Below are 25381 nucleotides of genomic sequence, written 5' to 3' on the forward strand. Positions count from 1 at the left end.
GGAACTGCTTCCCACATATGAGCCCGTCACAGACAGAGCCCATTTGACAGCACCCTCCTCTCTGTGAGGCCAAGTCCACCATTCCTGGTCTGATGCCAAAGTGGACGTGAATTCTCCAAACCGTCAAACCAAGAATATTGGACGCACCCAAATAGCCCAGAGAGAAAAACGCTCAACCCAAAGAGATGAGTCCAGGAGACTTGGGGTCCCGAGCATGTTGGGGAATGCAGGAGTGGGCTTCACCCTCTGAGCTCCCTCGATTCTCCCTGGACCTGCGAAGTTCTGGGGTGATGGGATAAGCCTCACTTCAGACAGCCAGCTTCTGCCTTGAGTTTATCTCTTGCTCTTCATCTTTTACCCACTCTGTCCTTGCTCCATCCTCTCATAGACTTACATTCTACAGCCATAATAATGATAATAATTAGTATAATAACAATGATGTTTCATTAAGTCCCACCGGACTCTATAGAACCAGTGGCAGGATTCAAACCCAGGTCTCCTGAACACCGGAGCTCTGGACCACCTTGCCTGATATCATGCCTGTTATCACAGGCCCTCTCGGGCAGCCTGGTCTAGGGCTGTCTGACACCCCCAACCCAGGCTCTCTCCGTCCCTTCCCTGATGATACCAGTGATATGCCAACATAGCCGGAGGACCCAGGCACAGCAGAGAAGGGCCCACCAAACCGGAAGGAAAACCGTTCCCATCTCCTACAACCCTGCTGCCATTTCTGCCTCACTGTGGTCTAAGGACCTGGCAGAGACACTGCTTTAAGAGTTAAGGGACCGTGGAGATCAGCCACCCCTTACCTGCTTTGTGTTCTAGAAGGGTCACTGTGAATCAGAGTGGGTGTGGCCCCCAGTTTCTACCTGCTTTATAATTTTCCCTCTATGTGGTCATTCATACTCATGTAACCCAAATATAACTGGGCCACCTTCCTCTCTTTAAGGACTCTTGCCACAGAGAAAAGCTACATGACTCTAATTCCAAAACCTGGAAGAGGAATTCGGATCTTTACAGAAGATTTTTCGTGAGAGGAAATTACACTGCCCGTCACAAAGCTGAAAGTCCTAAATATGCCCGTAGAACACCTTTTTCTCTCCTCAAAATTGTATTCTTTATGACAGCATCTACGTTTCTGCTCACCTGGCCCACCGTTCCTCTTCCCCCACCTCCCATAACTCTTCTGGGCCTTTCTGCGGCTCCCGCCCCCTGCTGTCTCCTGGATCTTTGGCCCTGGGCATCTCACGGAAGAACAATTTGACCTCTCTTGGTTTCTAAAGAAAGCCTTCTTTCTCCAAAAGGCGAGGAAGAAGTGATAGTAAATTCTGACTATTTGATTTTTTGTTGTTGTTGTTCCCATCACATCTTCATTCATGCTTAAAGCTATCGAATATCAACAAGGTGAGGCCATCTTTGTATTTTCCCTCCAAGAATATGTGATGGCCAGAAACATCTCTGTTGCGGTCTCCCTCAAACCACAGCAACATTGTTGTTTTTTTTTTTGCATCCTTTATATTGACATGGTCTCAAATGAGAAGATGAAAATAAAAACTTCATTCAGTCAGCCAGGTATTTCTCAATATCTAGATATTTCTTCCTTCATAGGCAAAACCCAAATGGATTTCTTTCTTCACCCAGATGTTTTGCTATCACTGAGGCAATGGGACAGCATTGGCCCCGAGTACAGGCAGAGTTGCTATTTGTTACTGAGGAATGATGTAAAGGGCCCTGGTAGGCTCTCTCTTCAGAGATTACTCCTTCTAGAGCCAATCATGGTTACTGAGAGCACCAAGGATTATAGCTAAAATCAACCCATTAATAGCAGAGTACAAATATGTTATCAAATAGCTGGAAGCTAGGACATGAGGAATGCTATCCTGACAGCCACACTCTTGTCAGAGGATAAGGGTATGTGAGAAAGGTCTGCAGTATGGAAGGAAGATGGCAGGCTGGGTGGACCCCCAAGGAGCAGTGGGCCGGTCCTTAACATCCAGACATGGCCTTGCAGAGTAGAAGAAGTTTTAGAATCCAGCAGCCCTGGGTTTTTTTATAAATTTATTTATTTATTTATTTATTTATTTATGGCTGTGTTGGGTCTTCGTTTCTGTGCGACGGCTTTCTCTAGTTGCGGCGAGTGGGGGCCACTCTTCATCGCGGTGCGCAGGCCTCTCACTATCGCGGCCTCTCTTGTTGCGGAGCACAGGCTCCAGACGCGCAGGCTCAGTAGTTGTGGCTCATGGGCCCAGTTGCTCCGCGGCATGTGGGATCTTCCCAGACCACGGCTCGAACACGTGTCGCCTGCATTGGCAGGCGGATTCTCAACCACTGCACCACCAGGGAAGCCCGCAGCCCTGGTTTTAAATCCTCGTTTTGCTTTTAATTCATATGATAGGATTACTATTTTGAAAATATTTTCCCGAGTACATAACTCTCATCTGTCCTAGGCCTCCATCAACTCCATGAGAGATGAGGGTTACTATAGAAGGAATTCTAAGAAAGAAAAAAGAATTTAATATTTAGCTTCTGATATTCAAAATAGCATTTTCAACAAGACAGTAGCCTTGCAAACCAAGCTATTGTCTTAAAATGTTCTAAATGCCTTTTTCTCTCAATTTTAGTACATCAGGAACCAGGCCTGGAGGACTCAGCTCACAGGGAGGATAGCTGCTCTGTGATTGATGGAATCTTTGACATAGGAAACTGAAACAGGGGTTTTGGGGATGAAGGAGGAGAGAGAGGCAGGGAGGCAGGGAACTAGAGACGTGTCTGGGGAGCCCCATGGGGTGCTTTGCTCGGGTATTTTTCCCAATCAAAGCTTTGGACAGAGGCAAGCAGCATCCCACGTCTGACCACCAGCCAAGGGTCAACATCCCCACGGTTACTCTGGAAGGATGTGGAGGGTCAGTGACACTGAGAAGAGACAGAGCCCCTGTGGTAGCCTCCCCAAGCCTTCCACCCGACAGACCTCAGGATTCCCATCTCCCCAGTGCCAGGAGGTCCCAGGATCCTCCTTCCCCACCCCCTCCCCATCTACTCAGGGGGAAGGGAAGGGGAGAGGAGGCTCTCTGAGTAACGGAGCATTTTTATGCAAAAGAGACTGAGAATTCCCTAGAGGGACTATTTAGATTATTATATCAACCAGATTCTAATCCAGAATGGACTAAATTAAAGTTGCCGTTCTCCCATGACCCACGGGTTGGGAGCTTGTCAGGAAGAGCAAAGGGGTTAAAAACAAAACAAGGTACGTTTTTCATGGTACGTCCCAGGAGTCGTTTGAACAGCCTGCTGGCACAGGCCTGTGTGCCTTGGATGGAACTAAGACTCAATGTCTTTATCTGTTCAGTGGGGATGAATAATAACTCTCATCTCAGTAGCTTCGTTGTGTATATTTAAATGATCAGTGGCATAAACACCCCTGGTCCACTTCAGAACATCAGTAAGTGTATTTCGTGCTGGTGCTGGGGAACAGGATTCAAGCAGGAAAAGGAATACAGCAGGGTACAGGGTGCCCACTCTGTTGTAGGCTCCCAATGACCACCATCTCTTTCTCCATGGGAGAAGTGAACAGACCCCCATCCAGGCTGCAGACCATGATCAGAGGTGGACCCCTGGTTCTTATCTGTCTGCAAGTTCACGTGCCAGAGAAAAATAACATACGAGAAACTGAGAACATAGCAACCTGGGCCCGCAGGGCTGCTCCTGTCCTTTCAAAGGCCACCTGTGACATCTGCTCAGCTCCAAGTGAATTTTGAGCCCCCAGGGGTCTGCATGGCTCTTTGCTCCTTGATATCCCCGCTGCACAAAGCATGCCAGCAAACCAGGGCTGAGCCTTGCTTGCAAGAGCTTGTTGGAGGCTGAGTCTTGGCTCCCTGGTCCCCATTCAGCCTCCATGCCCGGGTAAGAGTATATTATTTTCTCAGCTCAAATTGCCGTTTCCAAGTCATTATTTCTCTACGATGAGAAAACAATATTGGGTCTTATGTAATATCAACCTCAGTGAATCTGGAAGTGATCATGGAATGGGTGGATTTTTTTTTTCCTCCTTAAAAAAGAGAAAAATAAATTTTGAGATTGTTTGCATATGGCTGAGAATATTTATGAACTATTCCCCTTGTTTCCTCATCACATATTTTACCCACTGTGTTTGTGTGTGGTACGGAATAAATCTTTACGGGAAGGGTGGGGTGGAGAGGGGAAGAAAGCAGTTCAAGGACCGGGGATCCATCAAGTGCCTGGGACGTTAGTGGTCCCGGGTCCCGGGGTCCCCTGGCCTCAGGCTTGCTTGCTGCTCTCTGAGGTTCCCCCACCCTCCCCGCCCAACGCCGTCCTGCTACTCAGAGGAAGTCTTTTGGAGGGAGGGTTTCAAATGCCAACCCAGAAGGAATTAACATCTTCTTGTCGCTCTGGTTTCTTTCACATCCCCTTCACTCTCACCAGAGCAGAAAGTTTAACAGCAACGGTTTCATGACCTGGGTACCATCAGCCAAAAGAGATCATCAAATTCTACAGATGCCAGATTGAGCCGGGGTCAGAAGAATGAATGAGTTGGCAGGTAGTGGGGGAAAGAACCAGCAGAGAATGTATTGGTGCTGGCCTTTGTCATTCAACAACACAGCAGTGTGTTAGCACACAGGCACGTCGAGTCTATCTCCCTCTGGCCCTGCCTCTCGACACAGCTTGTCACCGAGAAGGATCCCGAGGGAGGGTAAGGGACAGGGCTGTGGCTGGACATTCAGTCAGTAAGAGAAGCCAAGCTGCAGGCCACTGAATTTCCTCCTCTAGGGACTGAGCTTCAGAATTGGAGCTTAGACTCTCTCGTGCTCTGCCATTGCCAAACTTTACCCTTCCACCTTAAGAGACGGCTGGAGAGAGAGTTGAAATTTCTCCAGAACTATCCTCCCAAAGAGCTTCAGTTGCTGTTCTAGGCTTCTCTTACCAAATTTCACGTTTCCAAGACTGGGCACTGGGGCAGGGACTTGCTCAGGTGTCTGGGGGCATTTGGGGTTAGAACCTGCAATGTCTCGTATCCCATCAATGTCTCTTTCCCTCGGATGATATCGGCTCATCAAATTTCAGCAGGCATTCTATCTGATGTTTCCTTTCTCCATTAGAATCAAGATTTTGTCATCATCTCCATAACTGAAAGGGGTAGCGGGATTTGTTGAAGCAAACAGACCCAATATAAATCACAGCTGCTTCCGTGGGCGTGAGCTGGGGTGCTAAGAAGTAGTGTTGGCGCCCTCTGCCGGCGCTCTTGAACAGGCTTGCAGTCCCATCCGAGTCTAGACAATTACTAAGGGGAATACAAGCATTTTTCCCAGCCCCGCTCACTCTATTCTCCCAAACTGGAAACACAAAGCAGATGATGAAGTCCAAGTTCAAATGCCAGGGAGAAGGAAGTGTTGAGAAACCGCATCCAACCTCCAGCCTGTTTTCAAATGTTCCAGTAAGCGTTCAGTTGCTGTATCTTGGGCTGGTGTCGTTTCACTGTCTCAGACAAAGTCTTTCTATGAAAAGACGAACACGGGTTATGTGAGGAGGAGCTAACAGAAGGCGCGCTGGGGAAAAATCTGAGCAAGAGCACGGTCCTGTGGGCTCTTCCTCCAGAGGCAGCTCCCTCCTTTTAGCTGCTGAAATTAACATCCGGACTGATTCCCAGCATCTCGGTGTCAATCTCTAAACCAGAGTCTGGACAAAACAGTCATTGGGGGTGGGGCTGATGACACAGGTGCATTGGCCCATGACCTGGCCAGCCATCTCCTCCAGCTCAGGTGGACAGTTTCTAGGTTAGGGTTCTCTGACTGGAGTGGTCGGTGAGATTCCGGGCGGAATGACTCTGAGTGATAGTGATTTTCTATAGTTGCTCTTTTGAGTACTTTGTTCTGTTCTTATACGTAAGTGAATTATTTGATAGAGAATCACTGGGGCAAGACTGGAAAAATCTTCTGCCACGTTGTCTTCCTTCGGATTTTCACTCTTTGAGCTGTATCCATGACAGGTTTCCATGCAGGCAGGGTCGCACATTTCTGGCGGAGCCTGCTGCCCCGTGCGTTGGCCATTCCGTTTTGGACCGCTCTGATTTTTAGAACAACCCCTCTAGATTAAACGCAAGGATGCCTCCTTGATACCCGCCGGTTCTCTGGGGGCAGCCCCGGACCTGGGTGCTCCCTGGCCTAGGTCACGTCTTCCTGGGAGCCTTCACACCTCTCCTTCTCAGGTTGGGTTAGCCATGGCTAAGGCTGCCCCCAAATCTGGTTCCTATCTCTGTCCTAGGACCTCTATGCAGTTGTTATTTACTTATTTAATAGTTCTTTCTTTCTACAGAATTATTGTGCGGGTTAACTGCGGAATATCGGCAAAATTTAGATGAGCAAAAGAGGAAAACGAAAACTGACAATTATTATTGCATCTGTTGGAGAGGGGTACTGTACGAGCTTTGATAGATATCCTGATGGTTGTATTTCTGTATTTATATGATCTTTTCCAAAAATAAGGATTAGCGAATGTTTATTGTTTGGTTAAGGTTTGCTCTTTCAGGCTGTTTAATACTCTTCTATGGCATCGTGTACCTGGCTGTCAGGTACTCTGTAGTGTGGGGGGAGCCGGTATGATGAGGGGGACAGGATTCTGGATAAGCTCCTTTGCTCTGAAGGCCCCGTGGCTGTATCCAGCGGCAGGAAGGTTGACTAAAGACACTTCTTTTGCTGTTCCACGCCAGCCCTTGAGCGAGGCCTGACCAAGGCACTGAAGAAACTGGATGATTACCTGAACACCCCTCTGCCGGAGGAGATCGACGCCAACACTCGCGGGGACGATGACAAGGGCTCCCGGCGCAAGTTCCTGGATGGAGACGAGCTGACCCTGGCCGACTGCAACCTGCTGCCCAAGCTCCATGTGGTCAAGGTAAAAGCGCTCTATCTATCCGCAGGTGCTCCCCAGATCCAGCTCCATCAAAGGCCCGGGTCACCTGTGGAGGTGAGGCGAGGACAGTGCCGCCTGCTGATGGAGAGTCAGAGCTCGGAAGTCACGCGAACCGGGACCCCAAGTCAGCCTCCGCCGCGTGCTGGCTGTATAGCCTCTCTGAGCTCCAGGTTACACCTGTAACATAGGCATATATTGTTTAACTAGGGCTGTTGGGAGACTAAGTGTGGCCTGAAAGTGCCTGCCATATTGTAAGGGCTCAACAGGTAATAGTTGCTATTATTGTCCTGTTATATATAGTTATATATAGTCCTGTCACTCCACAGGCCTCTTCCTTACCTCTTCCTCATAGGTTTTCACTGGCCACACCCCGACGTCTCTATTAAGCGTGCCCTCATATGCATGTTTGCTTTGTGGGCAGATGCACCTTCTGATTCCCTGTAGCCACTCTCTGGGGCAGGCAGGCGTCTTCCTCATCTACCAGTTGAAGAGCTGGAGGCTGCAAGAAGTGACAGCATTTTCTTGCTACTGCCACACTTACTGATCACGGTTAACCTGCAGTGTAATCCTTTCCTACACCAGCCTTAGGATCTGAGAATTGGAAAGAAGGGGGAAATTCTGAGGTCACCCTAATCTCCCACCCCAAAGTGGACCCCTTCCTGTGTGTCTGTGACAGGCTTCTGTGCAGCTGTGACTGCACGTTTCTGATGACGAAGAGCCCTCTGCCTACGGAGCCAGCCCTACCATTTTGGACGGTTCCAGTTATTAAACCATCCTTCTTTACATGGAGCCCAAATGTGCCTCCCTGCTCCCTTGGTTCTCTGGAGCAACACGAAACAGGGCTGCTCTCTTCATCTCATTTGAAGACAGCAGTTGTGTCTCCCACATTTCTCTAAACTCTAATATTTCTTCTCACATCCTTTTTTTCATTTTTATTTGTTTTAACCATTTTATTTGTGTGTTTTAAAATCATCTTTCTTGGAGTATAGTTGATTTACAATGTTGTGTTAGTTTCAGGTGTTCAGCAAAGTGATTCAGTTATATATATATATTCTTTTTCAGATTATTTTCCATTATAGGTTATTACAAGATATTGAGTATAGTTCCCTGTGCTATACTGTTGTTGTCTATCTGTGTTATATATAGTAGTGTGTATATGTTAATCCCAAACTCCTAATTTATCTCCACCCCTCGCCCCCCAACTATCCCCACTGGTAACCATAAGTTTGTTTTCTATCACATCACTTTCTGACCCTCACCAGACCAGAGAAAATTACAGTGTGATCGTAGAGCTAGACTGCTCTCTACTTTTACATGTGTTAATATCTTATTGTCTCAGACAAAAAGCTCTATGAGGACAGGTCTTCTCCAAGCATGATGGTGGGTATTGGTAGCCCTTTAATAAATACTCATTGATTGACCATTTGATCACCTAGCTTGTGATCCCCAGTTTCTTTCCACCTGTCACTAAGGAGGATCAGATTCAATCATTTATCAGCTGGATATCTGCCTACTGGTTTTCAGCTGATGTCCTGAGCTGGAAATCAGAGCCCTCCAATCAGAACACACGCCAGCTTGAGTTGAAATGTTAGCTGTGCACACACTGGTGTTCCTGTGGGTCACGTCAGGGCTGGAGGCTGGGAGAGAATCGCGCTCGCCAGGGCTGATGGGCAGAGCAAATTCAGTCTATTAATAGGAAGACACTTTGGGTTTGGGCCAAGCCAATGGTCACTGGTAGGTCCAGCCAAGCTATATGTCTTTGAAGTTATTAATTACTGCACGCCCACCCCACCTCCAAAACATCTTTTATCCTCATTTCCTGAGGAACAAGTGGCACCATTAGGGGTGATATGATTCTATCAGTCACACTGTCAGAGTGAGGTAATGGAAAGAACCCTGTTCTAGAAGTCCGGAGACCCAAGTTCTGGTCCCGTGGATGCCACTATCTAGCAGCAGGAGCTGGGGCAGGTCTTTTACTCTTTCGGGGAATCATTTCTCTCATGCCCAAAAGAAGAGATGTGGATTACATTCCTTCTCGCCTCTTCCCCTCACTTCCGTCCCTCCTCCTCTCACTCACACGTGGGTTGACCACCCACTCAAGAATCACGTGTCTGATCAGGTGAACAAATGGATCTTCCAGACCCCGGGCTTCGTCCTCTGGTTTCTCCAGTTCCTTCCAGCCCTGGACGACTAAGTTACACTCCTGTCCTGGGATGAAGTTCAGTGTGTCATTTACTTGCAGGAGCCGGGGATCGGAGGGAGGATGGCCTGCGAGGGGACAAAGGCTGGGCATCACCTCCCGTCTCCTTGGATTTCTGCTGACCCAGCTTATCAGATCCCAGAGCCCTGGCAAACCTCTGAAGTGTGGAAAGCGCGAAGGGGGAGCCAAGTCAGACCTCCAGTTTGGCTTCAGACGCCGAGGCTTAATCTGGGCTGGGGGAGCTAACTGTTTTCATATGAAAGCAAATTCAGAACATGAGCATGGAGGTTCCTGCGGACGTCAGAGCTTCTGCCGTGTTCATCCTCTCCCTGTCTCTTTCATTGGCTCTCCTTCAGTTTGTCTGCATCCTTGGAGGCTGAGCTGCTCTGGCCCCGCTGCTCACTGACAGCCTGGTTTGAACTTTCATTGTCTGGCCGCCTTCTATTCTCATCTCCCCGCACAAGCCAACGTGTGAGGAAAGAACCAGCTCTGGCCAAGGTCATGGTGCGCGGATCCGGGCAGGGAGGGACACACGGGACCCTTGTGGCTGTCCCTGGGACTCTCGGCCCCTGGACCCTCACATGGCACAGGGACCTGTTCAGCTGCTGAAGCAAACAGGAAGGGAGCTATATATATAAATACAAATATATATTCATAAGTTGCATCTCTGCCGTTTTCAAGCTCATATTATATATATATCCTTTAAAAACTTGAAAATACATTCCAGGATGTAGAGACTTGAGGCTGCCCCATGGATCAGTTGATAATTTTGAAAAATATTTTTTGATCGATGCCTTGACCTTCTTGTGGGCCTTTTTCTTTCTGTTTTTTTCCATTTTTTAAATTGAAGTATAGTTCATGTACAATATAAGTCACAGGTGTACAACATAGTGATTCATGATTTTTAAAGGTTATACTCCACTTATAGTTAACTATAAAATACTGGCTATATTCCCCATATTGTACATCTTTGTAGCTTATTTTATACTTAGTAGTTTGTGCCTCTTGATCTCCTATCCCTATTTTGCTCCTTCCCTCTGGTAACCACTAGTCTGTTCTCTGTATCTATGAATCTGTTTCTGTTATATTCACTAGTTTGTTCTCTTTTTTAGATTCCACATATAAATGACAACATGCATTATTTGTCTCTCTCTGTATGATTTCTTCCATTTAGCATAATGCCCTCCAAGGCCATCCATGTTGCTGCAAATAGCATTATTTCATTCTTTTTTAAGGCTGAGTAATATTCCATTGTCTATAGACCACATCTTCTTTATCCATTCATCTGTTGATGGGCACTTGGGTTGCTTCCATATCTTGGTTATTGTAAACAGTGCTGCTGTGAACACTGGGGTGCATGTATCTTTTGAAATACTGTTCTCGTTATTTTAGGGTATAAACAGGAGTGGAATTACTGGATCATATGGTAGTTCTATTTCTAGTTTTTTGAGAAAACTTCATACTGTTTTCCACAGGGGCTGCATCACTTTACATTGTGTGGGCCTTTTTCATTCACTCTGGCAATTTCCAGCTGCTTCCCTTGGTGGAGCCTCCACCCCTGCGTGGATTTTCTCATTACCCAAGACAGCCTTTTCTAAAGGTTCACGAGCAAACCCAAGGAGCCGCCATCTTGCAGCAAGCTGAGGGCTCTGTTGAAGGACCCTGATTCCATCACCTGTGTTATCGGCCCCACCTATGCTAGACAGACATTGCCAGGTGGCTTCGGTAGTGACCACCCCAAACCAGTTATTTTAACCGAGATAATTTAATATGAAGAAGTGCTAAGTACTAAGAACTAGAAAGACAAAATGTACCTTGAGGTTCCTCCTTCAGGGCAGCAGGGCAGAAGGAAGAGGTTGGAATGATCCAAACTTGAACTATACAATAGCCAAGACATGGAAACAACCTAAATGTCCATTGACAGATGAATGGATAAAGAAGATGTAATATATATATATATGTGTGTGTACATATATATATGCAGTGGAATACTACTCAGCCATAAAAAAGAATGAAACAATGCCATTTGCAGCAATATGGATGGATTTAGAGATTATCATACTAAGTGAAGCAAGTCAGAAAGAGAAAGACAAGTACCATATGATATCACTTATATGTGGAATCTAAAATATGACCCAAATGAACTTGTCTACGAAACAGAGTCACAGACAGAGAGAACAGACGTGTGGTTGCCAAGGGCAGGGGTGGGGGAGGGACGGACTGGGAGTTTGGGGTTAGCAGATGCAAACTAGTATACATAGACTGGATAAGCAACAAGGTCCTACCGTACAGCACAGGGAACTATATTCAGTATCCTGGGATAAACCATAATGGAAAAGAATATGAAAAAGAATGTGTAATATATACGTATAATGGAGTCATTTTGCTGTACAGCAGAAATCAACACGACATTGTAAATCAACTACGCTTCAACAAAATAAATTAAAAAACAAAAAACTTGAACTCCCTGAGGGATCCCGCAGAGCTACACCTTGGACCTCCGAGGTGGGGCGCTGCTTAGCTGGGGCTGAGAACAGAGTTCAGAGCGGCCCGTGGGGCTGGGACCCAAGCTCAGTGGTGGGCTCACGGTTGTGTGCCGGCCTCTCTGAGCTGGTGTGAGGACACGGGTCCTGCGAGCGTTTGCAAAATGGCAAACTGGATTCAGCTGCTGCTACTGGAGAAAAGGAGACTCTCACAGGAACAGGAAACCCACAGGAAGGGGCCAGTCCCTGCTCCCTCCTCCAGACACGCAGCCTCTCTCTAGCACCCCCTGTTGTCAGAGCCTCAGGGGAGCTGCCAGGCAAAGCAGAGGTAAGCTTTGCAGTCCCAGTCTCAGCATCACAAAGAAGCCGGTGCAGCTACACTAGTAGGTCTGGAGATAAAGCAACAGTAGCTGAATAATTGGCACAGGAGGGATTCTGAGTAGAGCTATTCCTTTATCATTTACATAAGGCTGAGTGGCAAAGTGGAAAGAATTGGATTAGACAGCAGAGACTGTAATAAATATTAGTGATTAATAGAAAATTACAGATAACAGATACTGGTTGAATTAATTATTTTCCTGTGTAACATTGTATAAACCACTAAATCTCTTGGGACTCCGGTTTGCTCATTGCAAAGGATCTTCAGGCTTTAAAGTTAAGTGATCATATACGTTTGACACTAGATGCACTCTGTCTGATGTTCGGATAACAAGATGGTAAAGATTAAATACAACTTTTTATTGAATCCCTCCCTGCTTGTTTAACCTCTCTCTGCCTTATTTTTCTCATCTGTAAAATGGGAATATAACACACTCTTCCTTGTAGAGTTATCTAAAGATTTCAGTAGCTTGCCAAGTGCTTAAGGCCGTGCCTGGTGCAGAGCACAGGGGGAATAGATGTTTGCTATTGTTGTTACTCTTATCAACAGCATTACTGAGGTTATCAAGGGAGACAGAAATGAAGAAGCTGCGGTTCCTGTCCTCATACTGCTCACAAGCTAGGGAAGAGAGGGAGGATATGAACTGACTGTCATTCGGAGTAGAATAGAGCTTAGGGCCGTAATGGAAGTTCAAAACCGATGGAGGAGATCGGAGCGGGGAAAATGCATCCTCCCTGGAGCGTGGTCCTGTCTATGAGACTGAGCTGTTCATACAATAGGTCATCGGTGTCTCTCACTCAGAACTGCTTTCTGGGGGAACCCTGCACAGCACTGGCGCCCAGATGAAGATGAAAGCCTGGAGTGGCTGGTCTGGGGGGTTCCCTGAGTGGGAGGATCCCTGGGCCAGTGATCTGGTGACCTCTTTGAAAAGAAAGCAAGGAAAGGAGTCAGAAGTCAGTGCTGTAGGAGAGAGGCTACTCTTTGCTCTCTCCCCCCCAGTTCCCGAGGAGTAGAGGCAAGACTAGCCAATGTGAAGGCCCCAGTGCCCAGCGAAACTAAAAGGGTGCCCGTTAAAAAAGTCTTCAGTTTCCAGATGTTGACAGCAGAGTGTTAAACCAAGAGCAGGGCCCTTCTGAGTGTGAGACCCCCTGTGACTCACAGGTCTCACGTCTTCGAAGCCCTCCCTGGCTAGAGAGACCTTATTAAAGAGACCACGCAGCCCCTACCTAGGAAGGAATGCATGCAATGGGCAAAAGGTGGGTCTCGGATGAATTCTGACAACAGGTCATCTTTCTTGAGCACCCAGTATGAGCCAGCACCCCCCCCAATCATTTTATGTGTTTTAACTAATTTATTACTCCAAGGTAGCTCGTCTTATTACCTCCATTTTCGAGGAAAAGAATTTGGGGCTCAGAGAAGTTAAGTAACTAGTCCAAGGTCACACAGCTGTCAAGTAGTGGGGTCAGGATGGCAGATCCAGTCAGCTGGGATCCAGAGCCCACGCTGTTAACCACTATGCTACTGTGTCTCTCAATACAAACACCACTTCCCCAGAACGCCCAAGTCCACAGCCCCGAGTGTGGAACTAAGGAGAGAACAGAAATCACTGTCTGTTCACTCCCACATACCCTGAACCTACATATACATTCCTATACCTAACTTACGTTGTATGCTTTGTATTCTCTTCTGTAAGTAAGGATGCTTCGTAAAACAAAGTGGATAGGGAAAAAAGAAAAGAAAAAGTTGTCTATAATTCTATCAAGCAGACATAACCACTGGTAATAGATTGGTGTATGTACTTCTAGTCATCCTACGTATTTCTCCAAATGCCTTATACTACACTTCAAACTTAACGGTCTTTCTTTTTTTTTTTTTTTTTAATTATCTATTTATTTATTTATTTTTGGCTGCGTTGGGTCTTCGTTTCTGTGCGAGGGCTTTCTCTAGTTGCGGCAAGCGGGGGCCACTCTTCATCGCGGTGCGCGGGTCTCTCACTATCGTGGCCTCTCTTGTTGTGGAGCACAGGCTCCAGACGCGCAGGCTCAGTAATTGTGGCTCACGGGCCCAGCTGCTCCGCGGCATGTGGGATCTTCCCAGACCAGGGCTCGAACCCATGTCCCCTGCATTGGCAGGCGGATTCTCAACCACTGCGCCACCAGGGAAGCCCTAACGGTCTTTCTTGAAGCGTTTTCCAAGTCACTGGGATTTCCTCTGCAGCATCATTTTTCATGGCTCTCCAGATATGTATGATAACGTATTTATCCATTCATGTGTTGTTGGACATTTGTGTTGGATACCATTTTTTGCTATTCCAAATAGTCCTACGGTCCTATATGTGTAGCTAAATCTTCTTGTATACCCGTGGTATTTCCTAAGGAAAAAAATCCTTGGAAGCAGAATTACTAAGTCAAAGGGCAAATTATATTTGCTTGAGAAAATACAATACAATAAAAATAAATAAAATATAAAATAAATAAGATAAATAAAATAAACAAAATTGCATTAAAAAAGGCAGCACTGCCACCTTGTGTGACAAGCATCTTGCTGCTGGCCCCTTGGGATGCATGGAGGGTCTTCCTGCTGTGCACACACTCGGTCACACCGCTAACACCTTCCCGGTGGTTTGTTTCATGCTTTAACACCATCTCCATCCTGCCATCTCTGTTGTAGATTGTGGCCAAGAAATACCGCAACTACAATTTCCCGGCTGAGATGACGGGCTTGTGGCGGTACCTTAAGAACGCCTACACCCGGGACGAGTTCACCAACACCTGCGCGGCCGACAGTGAGATCGAGTTGGCCTATGCGGATGTGGCCAAGCGCCTCAGCCGATCCTGAACTTGGCCGTCTTGCCCCATCACTGCTGCAGAAAGACTCACCATCTCCCCAAGGACTCCAGCTTCATGGACTCCTTTTCCACGTCACCTCCAGAAACTTCTGTTTTTATCAGGCTGCATCTTGCTGGCATCATTGGAACCCCAGCCTGCTGTCTTTGATGAAGGTCGGCACCATCCCCATCTGATCAGGCAGGAATCTGCAAGCAGAAATGAGAGAAACGGTCAAGCTCTCAGCCTTTCGGGCCTGGGCTGGGTTCAGCGTGTTTGGGGTCGGTGCGGGAGAACGAACCCGTCTGTGGGATGGTCACTGGCCCCTTTTGCCAATATCAAAATATCTCCTAGGCTGCGTTAGACACGTGCAACACCCTGTCCTTGTCCACTCTGCTCTTTGTCAGTAACTCCAAGGCCGAGGCCAGACGCCACCTTAGTTCTCATTAGAAAGAGATGCAGTGCTTTGTTAGCGGGAGACAGAGAGTGAATGGGAAGAATGGAGCAGGTGTGGATTTGGGCGTCCGGCAGACACACCTCCACCCACTCACCACTTTCTGGCACTCCTGTCACTTTGGGCACTGAAGGCCAGATTGGGAAACTATTTCAGACACAGTCTCAGTTCGCTGCAGTGCCAGGCACAGTCTGATACTATCAAGTACCTGGCTTGATGCTGATCTGCATTTTTATCTGTCCAGGCCTTGCCAGGAAGGGAAATTGGCATGTAATTCCAAGCTGGGGTGACTGGGAAGGAGAGGGGAGCGGAGCAGTGTCAATGCCAAAAGGCCCAAGCGGTCTACCAGCCATGGGGTTTGCTTGCTTACGGGAGTGGTTTCACTGGAGATTACATGCCTGGGTTTGACTGTGTTTATCCACGAGTGAATTTTGGTCTCTGAGAAAGCAGATGGGAGTGGGGGGGGTGGAGGGATGGGTGAGGATCCAAAAAGGTCTTTAGGAGGCTCAATGGTTCCCGGGAATCTTTTAGATAGGTCTTCTCTCTTATGATCTAACTAAGCCTTGAACTGGTGATGTCATGTAACTACCCACCTTACAACAAAAATCCAAGAATTGGCCAAAAATGACTGTCCGGTCTCTTCAAGTTCTTCCTGGATGTGAGTCTGCTAAGCCGGGTGCTCTCTGAATCAACTGTAGCCTCCGATGGGTGAGAGATACGTTTAGGAGGTGGCTTGATCGCGGAGGCTTAGGAATAAAGTCCGTGGGCCTTTCTGATTGGGAAACCATGTGGTTTAAACTCGAACAGAAAATACATACGCATCTGGGTAAATTTTCCTACCATCTGACTCAATTGCCAGATGAAAAAGAAGAAACTGTTTTTTAGCTAATATTTCGCTCTGTAGTCATTCTCCTCGAATTTCACCTCCTTAAAAGCTCACCCTGCTTGAGCACGGGGACCTGTGCAGAGGAAACGAAGAAAAATGAACTAGTCATCAGCTCCCTCTTCCCACGAACACCCTGGGAGAAAGTCCACCCGCCACAGACCCTCACCTCCAACAATCCTTCCTTCTGCGTTGCCTGTTGGTGGCGAGTGAGGCTCCCAAGTGCCCGAAAGCCCCAGGACTTGGCTCACCGCTCAGTGAGGGCAGGACGGCACAGGGCCTTCCTGTAGAAACATCACCAGACTCTAACCCAAGCAATCCCTGGACCTACCTGCCTCCAGGGATCTCTGGAGATAAAAGGGGCCCACTGATCAGAGCCAAGGAGAGGAAGCAGGAGGGTCTCCTTTAGCCCAGGGAGGAAGACGACATTTCTCAGTAAGACATCCTATAAGCCTGAGACCTTTCAAAAAGCAGAAGGAATGGATGCATTTTCACCTCTAAGGGAACCTTTCCACAGACCCCCTGGTTATTTTGTCCCTGGAGATGTTTGAAAAGAACTGGTAAGGAAACAGTCCTTTTGGCTGTAGGGAAAAGCCCCAAACTGGCCTCCTGGGAGGTGAAAGCTTGAATGATCCCAAAGGCCTTTTAAGTAGTGTGAAATCCTGTTGTCCCAGAAATCCTTCCCTCAACGTCACAGCACAGGCATGATGATCTAAGAGGCAGTTTACTTTCCTGAGACCCAGAGAGGCGCTCTTCTTAAAGCACATCTGAGAAGCATAGCCAGCCAGCGACAGAGAAAACAGGCGGACGCTCAAGTGGAGTAGCTCCCCCAGAGGAGTTTTTGCACACCAAGACTCTGCTTTGATATTCAGAATTCAGCAATTGGTGAGTCTTTAAACACAGCCTTTAAAAACAAGCAAGCCAAACCAAATCAACATTGTTGCTTCTAGATGTTCCTTCTGTGGTTGACTTAGTTTTACATAAATAGCAATATTAAGGCACAGGGGTGGGGTTGGGACAGTTATATGATCCATCGTAACCACTTAGAAGAGGGAGAGGAGTTATAGATGGACGGCACTTTCTGGTACTCAATCCAGGACTATCTTTTTATTGCAACAGGAGATTATCATGTGATGCAACTGACTATTGATTTAAAGCTTTAATGTCTATGACCAGATTTATCAGAATATTTTTAAATAATAATAATATTGCCTTCTGATTATTTTTTTCCAAAGAGATTTTTCTCCAGATCTTTCAGCCTCCCTGGGTTTTGGCCATGACCTTGTCACGTACACAGCTTATCATCTCCCAGCAACAGTGTGGAGAGGTCCTTAGGTGTCCCCAGAACCAACTCAGGGAGTATTGATGGTCTGCAGTTTGACCCTGGGCTCCAGAGTGTTAAGATGGGAGGTGACCTTTGTCATTGGTCTGGAATGCATATCGATGCCTCAGAAAGCATTTCAATGACGCTGAAAGGGGATTTATTTGGGTTAAGATCCTGTTTTACTCTGGATTTAACACTCTCCTTCGACTTTCACATCACTGTGGCTTTTCTGGTGGAGTAGCATAGTGGGGGAGAAACAAGAATCATAGAACGACTGTGTTGAATTTACCCATCTTCTCAGTCCTGCCTGCCTCTCAGGTGGCCCCAAGAGGGTATGGGATAAGAATTTAATAGCTATAAAAGATGAGCTGGGTCAGTAAAATCTGGATTGGTCCAGAGCATAGTTTCTTCTATCGCACGCCTTCATCACCTGACAATTCAGAATCACAGGCATGAGTATGGCTGTCTTGTTTTGAACAAGGATACAGCTACCTGGCACCAAGCTCATGAGTTGAAAAGTGAAACCCACACTCCACTGGGTTGTTCGACCGCAGGATCTCAAACCGGTTTCAGCTTCCTAGGAAATGGCACTGTCTTTAGCGTTCACTTCTCGTGCTGGTGGGGTCATTGAGGAGTTTGATCTTTTCATTAGAAAGGGGCCATGGCAAGAGTGAGGTTTCCTGGGCTGAATTTTCTAGCGCTGAATGAAATAACAGAAGCTCACAACACCTGTGCCCACTGGCCACTCTGCAGAAAGACAAGACCAAGCATCTTAGAATTGTTGCAAAATGCATCATGCCCAGAATGGACCCTGAAGATCTAAGAGTCTTAGAAATCAGCAAGGTCTGGACAAATAGAATTAAAAGGGAGGCAGAGTCAGGAAAGTGCAGGTCTGCCTAGTAAGTTTTTCATCAGGAGGAAACAGGGAGAGTCTGTCTGAAATTAAGTTGGTCTAGGGGCAACAGACATCCAGTAGGTACGTCTGTGGCTCCTATTTCCACTGACCAGGAGCCAGTTCAACAGCAGAGGGAATCAAGATGCTGGTGTCTTCCTCCTTGGAAAGATGAAGCATTAACTCATGGTTAAAACTAAGCTCGATGATTCACAAGGGATCACTTTCTTTTTTTTTATGTAGCCTTAAAAAGAACCTAAAGCATTAGAGAAAGGAGTGTGCCTGTGAAGCGTCCTGGTTCTGATGTTAGGACAGAAGTGATCACATCATTGGCTTTGGGACCCTTCTAGCACACAAGGCCCATTATCTTCTATCCACTGCTCTTGGCATTTAATCCAAACAACACGTGCCCTCCTATGAATGCATCTTCCTCTCCCTTTGTCAATATTCTCCTCCCAGTTTAGTCTCAGGATACTTTCATTTCGTAATTAGGTATGATCCAAAGTGTGCATAATCTTACTTAATGTTACTCAAGGAAATGGATCCAATGCTCCCCTCCCCAACCAAAAATAAAATTAAAAATTGCCTCATTGTAGGGTTTGGGCTAATCTGTGTTTCTATAAAAGCAATCTGTTTTTTGGCAAAATACAATTTTAAGGATACAGTTGTCTAAGGTATTTATGTATAATTAGAGATTTTGCAATATTGACTATGCATATATTTAAAATATAAAATATCCAGCTGATGTTTGAATTTGTCTATCTTTCCTGACCACCTGCCTATCCCATTTTATAAGCTGGAGCGCTAACTAATTTAGCAAAAGAAGCTTAGCTTTTATAAAAGATCAAACATTTCATTTTATAAAGACACTCCCAATGATGGTAACTTGATTTTTCTCAAGACCTTTAACTGTGGTGATAAAATAACAGGTCTTGCTTTCAAGCCTTAATAATGTAAAATGCCTTTTAATGAAGATATTGCTGAGTGTCTTCCTCATGAATCTGAACTGGTTATAAATTTGTTTTCCAGTCTTGATTGATATTGACTGATTCAAATAAAGTTGGTTTATTTTCAAATATTACAAAGGCGATCATCAGACTTCTTACTGGAGGTGGGGATTTCCTATGCTGTTTGAAATGTGTACGAAATACCTCTTTTTTCCCCAAACGTTATTTTATTTTCCCATTATAAAAGAAAATATGTTCATTCTTCTTAAAAATCAAAAGCAAATAAAAATTACACAACAATAAAAAAGAATGAAATACGGAATTCCCTGGTGGTCCAGTGGTTAGGATTTGGCACTTTCACTGCTGAGGCCCCGGGTTCAATCCCCGGTTGGGGAACTAAGATCCCGCAAGCCCCACGATGCAGCCAAAAAAAAAAAAGTAATAAAAGGAATGAAATAATACCATTTGCAGCAACATGGATGGATCGAGAGATTATCATACTGAGTGAAGTAAGCTAGACAAAGACAAATATCATATGATATCGCTTCTATGTGGAATCTGAAAAATAAAAGATACAAATGAACTTATTTACAAAACAGAAATAGACCCAGAGACATAGAAAACAAATTTATGATTACCAAAGGGGTAGGGGGGGAGGGATAAATTAGGAGGATGGGATTAACAGATACACACTACTATATGTAAAATAGATAACCAACAAGGACCTACTGTATAGCACAGGGGACTATACTCAGTATTTTGTAATAACCTATAAGGGAAAAGAATCTGGAAAAGAATGAATATATATATATATATATATATATATATATATATATATAAAACTGAAGCACTGTGCTGTACACCTGACACTAACACGACATTGTAAATCAACTATACTTCAATTAAAAAAAAGAAAAGAAAAAAAAAAGGAGGAAGAAGAACAGAAGGAAAAGCAAAAAGCTTGTGACTCAGCCATCCAAAAACAGATTTTTATTTTAGCAAAGCTAAATATTCTATCATGGTGCATGGTCCAGGTGAAAAAAATATACTGATGTTCCTTCATGGGTCTTATTTCAATTTCCTATGTGTATTGTACCTGAGAGTGGGCCAGCAGTGACAGTGTAGGTGCGATTTAAGGAACACCTTAAAGGACTGGTCTATCTGCACCCAAAGCTCTCTCTTGGCCCTCAGTGGCCTCGCCCTATCAGCTTTCCTGGTCTGAAATTCCCACCCTTAGCATCATGTCACTGACTCTGGATTAAGGTCCCCAGAATCCTCAGTAAGAATTTGCCTGTAGGGGCTTCCCTGGTGTCGCAGTGGTTAAGAATCCACCTGCCAATGCAGGGGACATGGGTTCGAGCCCTGGTCTAGGAAGATCCCACATGCTGCAGAGCAACTAAGCCCGTGCACCACAACTACTGAGCCTGCACTCTAGAGCCCACTAGCCACAACTACTGAAGCCCGCATGCCACAACTACTGAAGCCTGCATGCCTAGAGCCTGTGCTCCGCAACAACAGAAGCCACCGCAATGAGAAGCCCTCGCACCACAACAAAGAGTAGGCCCCGCTCGCCGCAACTAGAGAAAGCCCACGAACAGCAATGAAGACCCAACACAGCCAAAAAATAAATAAATTAATTTATTAAAATAAAATTTAAAAAAAAGAATTTACCTGTAGTCAACGTAGCACCTGAGGAGGACCTCTGTGAGCATTCACACTGCTGAAAGGAGCAAAGCTCCCGGAAGTCCTCTGTGCTCTCCGTGCTCTGTCAGAACAGCTTCTCATCCCTTGGAAGAGATCAGACCCTTGACTCAGGGAATAAGTCCTGGTGGGAGAGGCAGCCGGCAGCTCAGAGAAGATACTGTTGGTGGTCATCTCTCCATCCCGACCACCCCTATCTTCCTCTGGTGATCTCTGATGGGATCAGGAGTCCACTTCCCCATTCCTCCCTCCTCCCCACCTGCCCACTCTTTCCCCACCCTCCTGTGACTCAGGTGAAAATGGTTCCAACCCCAGGTTCAGGGGTGAATCATGAATGGTCTGAGCCTGTCCTCCTGGCTGTGGTTGGTTTCAGAGTGGACTCTTGACCAAGTTTCACCCAGTGTTGTGAGGGGAGGTTTGTTCAGGAACTGCTGAGAAAGATTTCCTTGTTTTTCAGAAAGTGACTCCCTAAGTCACTGCCTCTGGTGCTCCCTCGGAATGTGGGTGTGAGGTCTGGAAGTGCTGCCGCCCTCTGGAGACCATGAGGGCCAAGCCCCAGGCACAGGCAGTAATACACCGCAAAATGCAACAAGAGTGGAGAGAGCCTGGGTCCTTGATGGGACCCCGAGCTGCTGAAATGTCAAACCTTGAGACTGCACTTCTTGTCCTGTAATACATCCTAGACTGTTTGAGGATGTTTATTGCTTATTTGTTTATTACTATGAGTGGCCAAAACATCCTAAGTGGTATATTAGACAAGTTTGTTGTTGCTGTTAATAGCCAGTTATATCATCAGTTTGTTCACCCAGGAGGTGTTCTGTGTTTCTATTGTTTGCGTGCAGAGGGTCTGTTCTACAGGCTGACCAAGGGCTGGGAACATGGGTCTTCATCTCTCTGCATCTTGTTTCCTTCCCTATGCTATGACAAAACCAAGGGGCATGCGAGTGGCAATCACTGTGCTTGGCACTGAGGAGAACTGCGCCTTGTTCCAGAGAAGCTTCCAAAAGGTGGACTTGGAGATGAGAGCATCTCATAGACTCAAAGGTGTTGTGAGCCATGTCTTTTTTACTTTTATGTCTAGTAGCTTAAGATTGCCAGAGTCCCCAGTAAGTTTTGCCTTGTGGGGAAAGGCATGGGGTATCAGACGAGAGAGGTAGGAGACTGAATATTAAAAACAAGGAGATCAGGATTTTAATCGTAGGTCCATCACTTAGTTACTATGTGACTTGGCACAAAGTCCCTTTCTGAGTCTCAGTTTCCCCCAGGGGTTATTAAGGCCTCTTGCCTATGAGATGATGAAATCCCTGATGAAGAGTATTTATGAATAAATAAAGGGTTATTTCAAGTGCAATGACATTTTGGCCAATTGGAATCTTCAATCTGTTGGAAGATCTCACTGTAGTCTTTAATGGAAAGAGATGATCACCAGAAAACACATGGATACTAGGAATGTGTGTGTGTGTGTGTGTTGGGGGGGTGTCTTTTAAAGTAAATTTCAGGCTATTTTGGAGTCAGTTCCCATCCACATCAGCCTCCTATCTTTCTCATCTACACTGAATGAAATCATCTAGATGCAATGAGAATGACTGTGGGCCCTGCAATTAGGTTCACTGAGCTACAGTTATTTATACAGAAAGTAAAGCAGACTCAAGTTTTGGAAAGATTTTCAATATAAAGAAAGGGCATTTTAAAAAATTTGAGTTTAACCCGTCTTTAACTAGAATATCTCAATGTCCCAAACCTTCAAACCAGTGAATTTGTATAGGACTTGGAGCCTAGACCACACAAGATGCATAATACAAATGTCATAATAGAGACCAGCATAGAATCAAGTCCAGATCGACCTGTGGCTTGGTTATATGCCATTTTGTAGCTACTTGGAATTGTTCCCTGTGTGTCAATCACTCCTCATAGCCCCTTCCCCAATGAGAAACTAAGCTCCTTTAAGGACTGGAACGTAGGTTATCCAATTTTTGTGCCATGCCTCACCTGTCCAGCACTCAGCAAATATTAGATGCTCAAAAATATTTATCAGTGGTTGATTGGAGAGTCATGAGACAGTATTCGAGACTTCTGGTTCACCTCGGATCTCACTCCTCACTTCCCTGGAGTCCCTGATCCCCACTGTATCATAATTCTGAAAATAGAATGATAACAGAGTCCAGGACAGAAATGCATGTCTGTGTTTGTTAAGTATGCTTTCATTATACATCTGAAGAATGGATCCTTCTAATACAGTCTGTACAGCGCTTATCTGTCTGAAAAGATGAAAAGCCGTCTAACGCACATTGAATCGCATGGTTGTGATTAGGGAATGATTTAGCCAGTTCCCCAAGTTGGCCACAAAATTCTGCCTCGATTTGGTGTACTTAGAAATGGATTAGAAGTTTTGAAATGAGGGTGACTCTGGATGCTATAGTCCTGCAATTATCTGGCTCAATATGAGTTAAACAAATGCATCTTTTTTTCTGAATATATGTTCGTTAGAGAAAACTTAGAAAATACAAGCTAGCAGAAAAGAAGAAACTAAAAGAATACCTGTAACCCCTCCACCAGGAGATCACCGCCTTTAATTTACACATAGTTATCTTTCTAGGCATTTTCTAGTGAGATTGAAATATAAATATAAACAATTTTTTTTAACCAAAGAGCTATTATTGACAACTGAAATCAAAGTACTTTCTTGTCTCTATGATAAACAGTTATGAGCAAAACATATATTCCTGTTTCTGTGCCAAACTATACTAGGACTAGGCACAAGTAACCTGCTATTTGCTCCAGAAAATACTTGCTTACTTATCAAGATCAACAGTTTGCTCAACAATGTTTTTTTCAAGACCGTACCTTACTGTGTCCATCAATCCAAAGCTGTTATGTCATATATCGTTCAATCCCCACCAGTTCCCCACCTGGTAAGACCCACCTTATAATCAATCACTCAGCTCTGGCGTAAAGCCCTGTAAATATCCTCCTCCTGCAGCTTCCACTTTCTGCTCTACTACTAAGACTCTGTATTCTTCTTTATTGAAATAAATCTAATAAACTTAGCTTTTCTCAATCAAGTTTTTCTAGTGTATTTTTTGTTTTGTTTTGTTTTGGTTTAGTTTGGTTTGGGTTTTTTGGGGGGGAGGGGTGTAATTGTCAGCTAACACTCTTTATACTGTTTTTTTAATGTTTTTTTCTTGCTTATATAGCAAGAACATCTTTCCAAGCCCCTTTTCATCTATGACATCATTCTTATGTATCAATCCATTTAACCAATTCCCTATTACTTGGTCCTTAGGGTATTACTAATTTTTAACTCTTATAATCAATGCTATAATGAAGTTCCAATCGGCGAGATTCTCTGTTACCTCTATTTTTTCCTTAGAATAGATTTCTGGAGGTGAAATTGCCAAATCAAAAGGCATGCAGAATTTAAGGCTCCTGATACATACTATTGCTAACTTTGCCTCCAGATTGTTCCAACTTATTCTCTTGCCAGAAGAATATGAGTGCTTATATTTTCACATCATTGCCAGTATTGGGTTGTATTGTTTTTCAATTCTTCTCAATTTGAGAAGTGAAGTATATCTGACTGCTATCTATTTATCTACTTGTTGAAGATCTCTCCCAAGTGCACAATTCCATTTTCTTTACTGACTTCAGGTTTTCTCTCTCTTGGAGAGCACAAGAAATTGTGCTCATTTCTTCCTCTGTAATTCAGTTGCTACATCCCCATGAGGCTGCCGCATCATGGAATGAGTTGAGTATAAACTGTTTCTTGAGGAAGTTGCTGATCCCCTTGTGACTTCTTGGTATAGTTTTAAAGTAGAAGGGGAAAAAAAATGTAGAATTCCTCCTTTAAATAAAAGAAAATTAAAAAATAAAAAACACATCCTTACTTGAGGCCACGTAAGATTAAGCCAAGTGTACACCCTGCCAGTATCGTCTTCAGGGTATTGGGAACATAATATGGGAAGGTGTATTTGTGTGTTGGTGGTGGGGGAAGACAGGGGGTCCTCGCTAGCTTACAGCTTTGGAAACATTAGTATTGGACTTGTGAAGTGTTATTTTCTACTAGAAATTTCCACAAGAAATTCTCACCATTCATTGAGCTTTTGACCTTCAGAATAAGGTTGGGCCCACCCTTAGGGAAGATGAGTGTGGCTAAAGTAAAGAGAAAGGAAAGTGGCAAGTTGGCAGGTGCCCCACTGAGATTTGTAAAAGTGTGGTAGGAAAGTGACGAGAGAGAACCTGAAATCCAGGTCTGTATTTCTAGGGTAATGGTCTCCAACGTACTGTGACATCTAAAATAAAACCCAAGAGACAGACAGATCTTCGATCTTAAATCCTAGATTAATTAATGGGGAAAAGACACTTGACATTC

General features: G+C 45.2%; 1 protein-coding gene and 1 non-coding gene across 2 annotated transcripts in view; both read left to right on the forward strand.

The window, feature by feature from the left end:
• LOC118903774 (chloride intracellular channel protein 5) overlaps window positions 1-19445 on the forward strand; it is a 107808-nt gene extending 88363 nt beyond the window's left edge. The window contains exons 5-6 of the mRNA XM_036869200.1: window positions 6722-6906; window positions 14657-19445. Of these exons, the coding sequence (XP_036725095.1) occupies window positions 6722-6906; window positions 14657-14824 (353 nt within the window). The 3' untranslated portion in view covers window positions 14825-19445. The remainder of the gene's footprint in view (window positions 1-6721; window positions 6907-14656) is intronic.
• Window positions 19446-19634: 189 nt separating this feature from the next.
• Window positions 19635-19707, forward strand: TRNAE-UUC. The gene has a single exon. It is a non-coding gene; the product is annotated as a tRNA-Glu (tRNA).
• Window positions 19708-25381: the final 5674 nt, after the last annotated feature.

This window comes from Balaenoptera musculus, chromosome 11 (assembly GCF_009873245.2).
Source record: "Balaenoptera musculus isolate JJ_BM4_2016_0621 chromosome 11, mBalMus1.pri.v3, whole genome shotgun sequence".
Taxonomy (NCBI): Eukaryota; Metazoa; Chordata; class Mammalia; order Artiodactyla; family Balaenopteridae; genus Balaenoptera; species Balaenoptera musculus.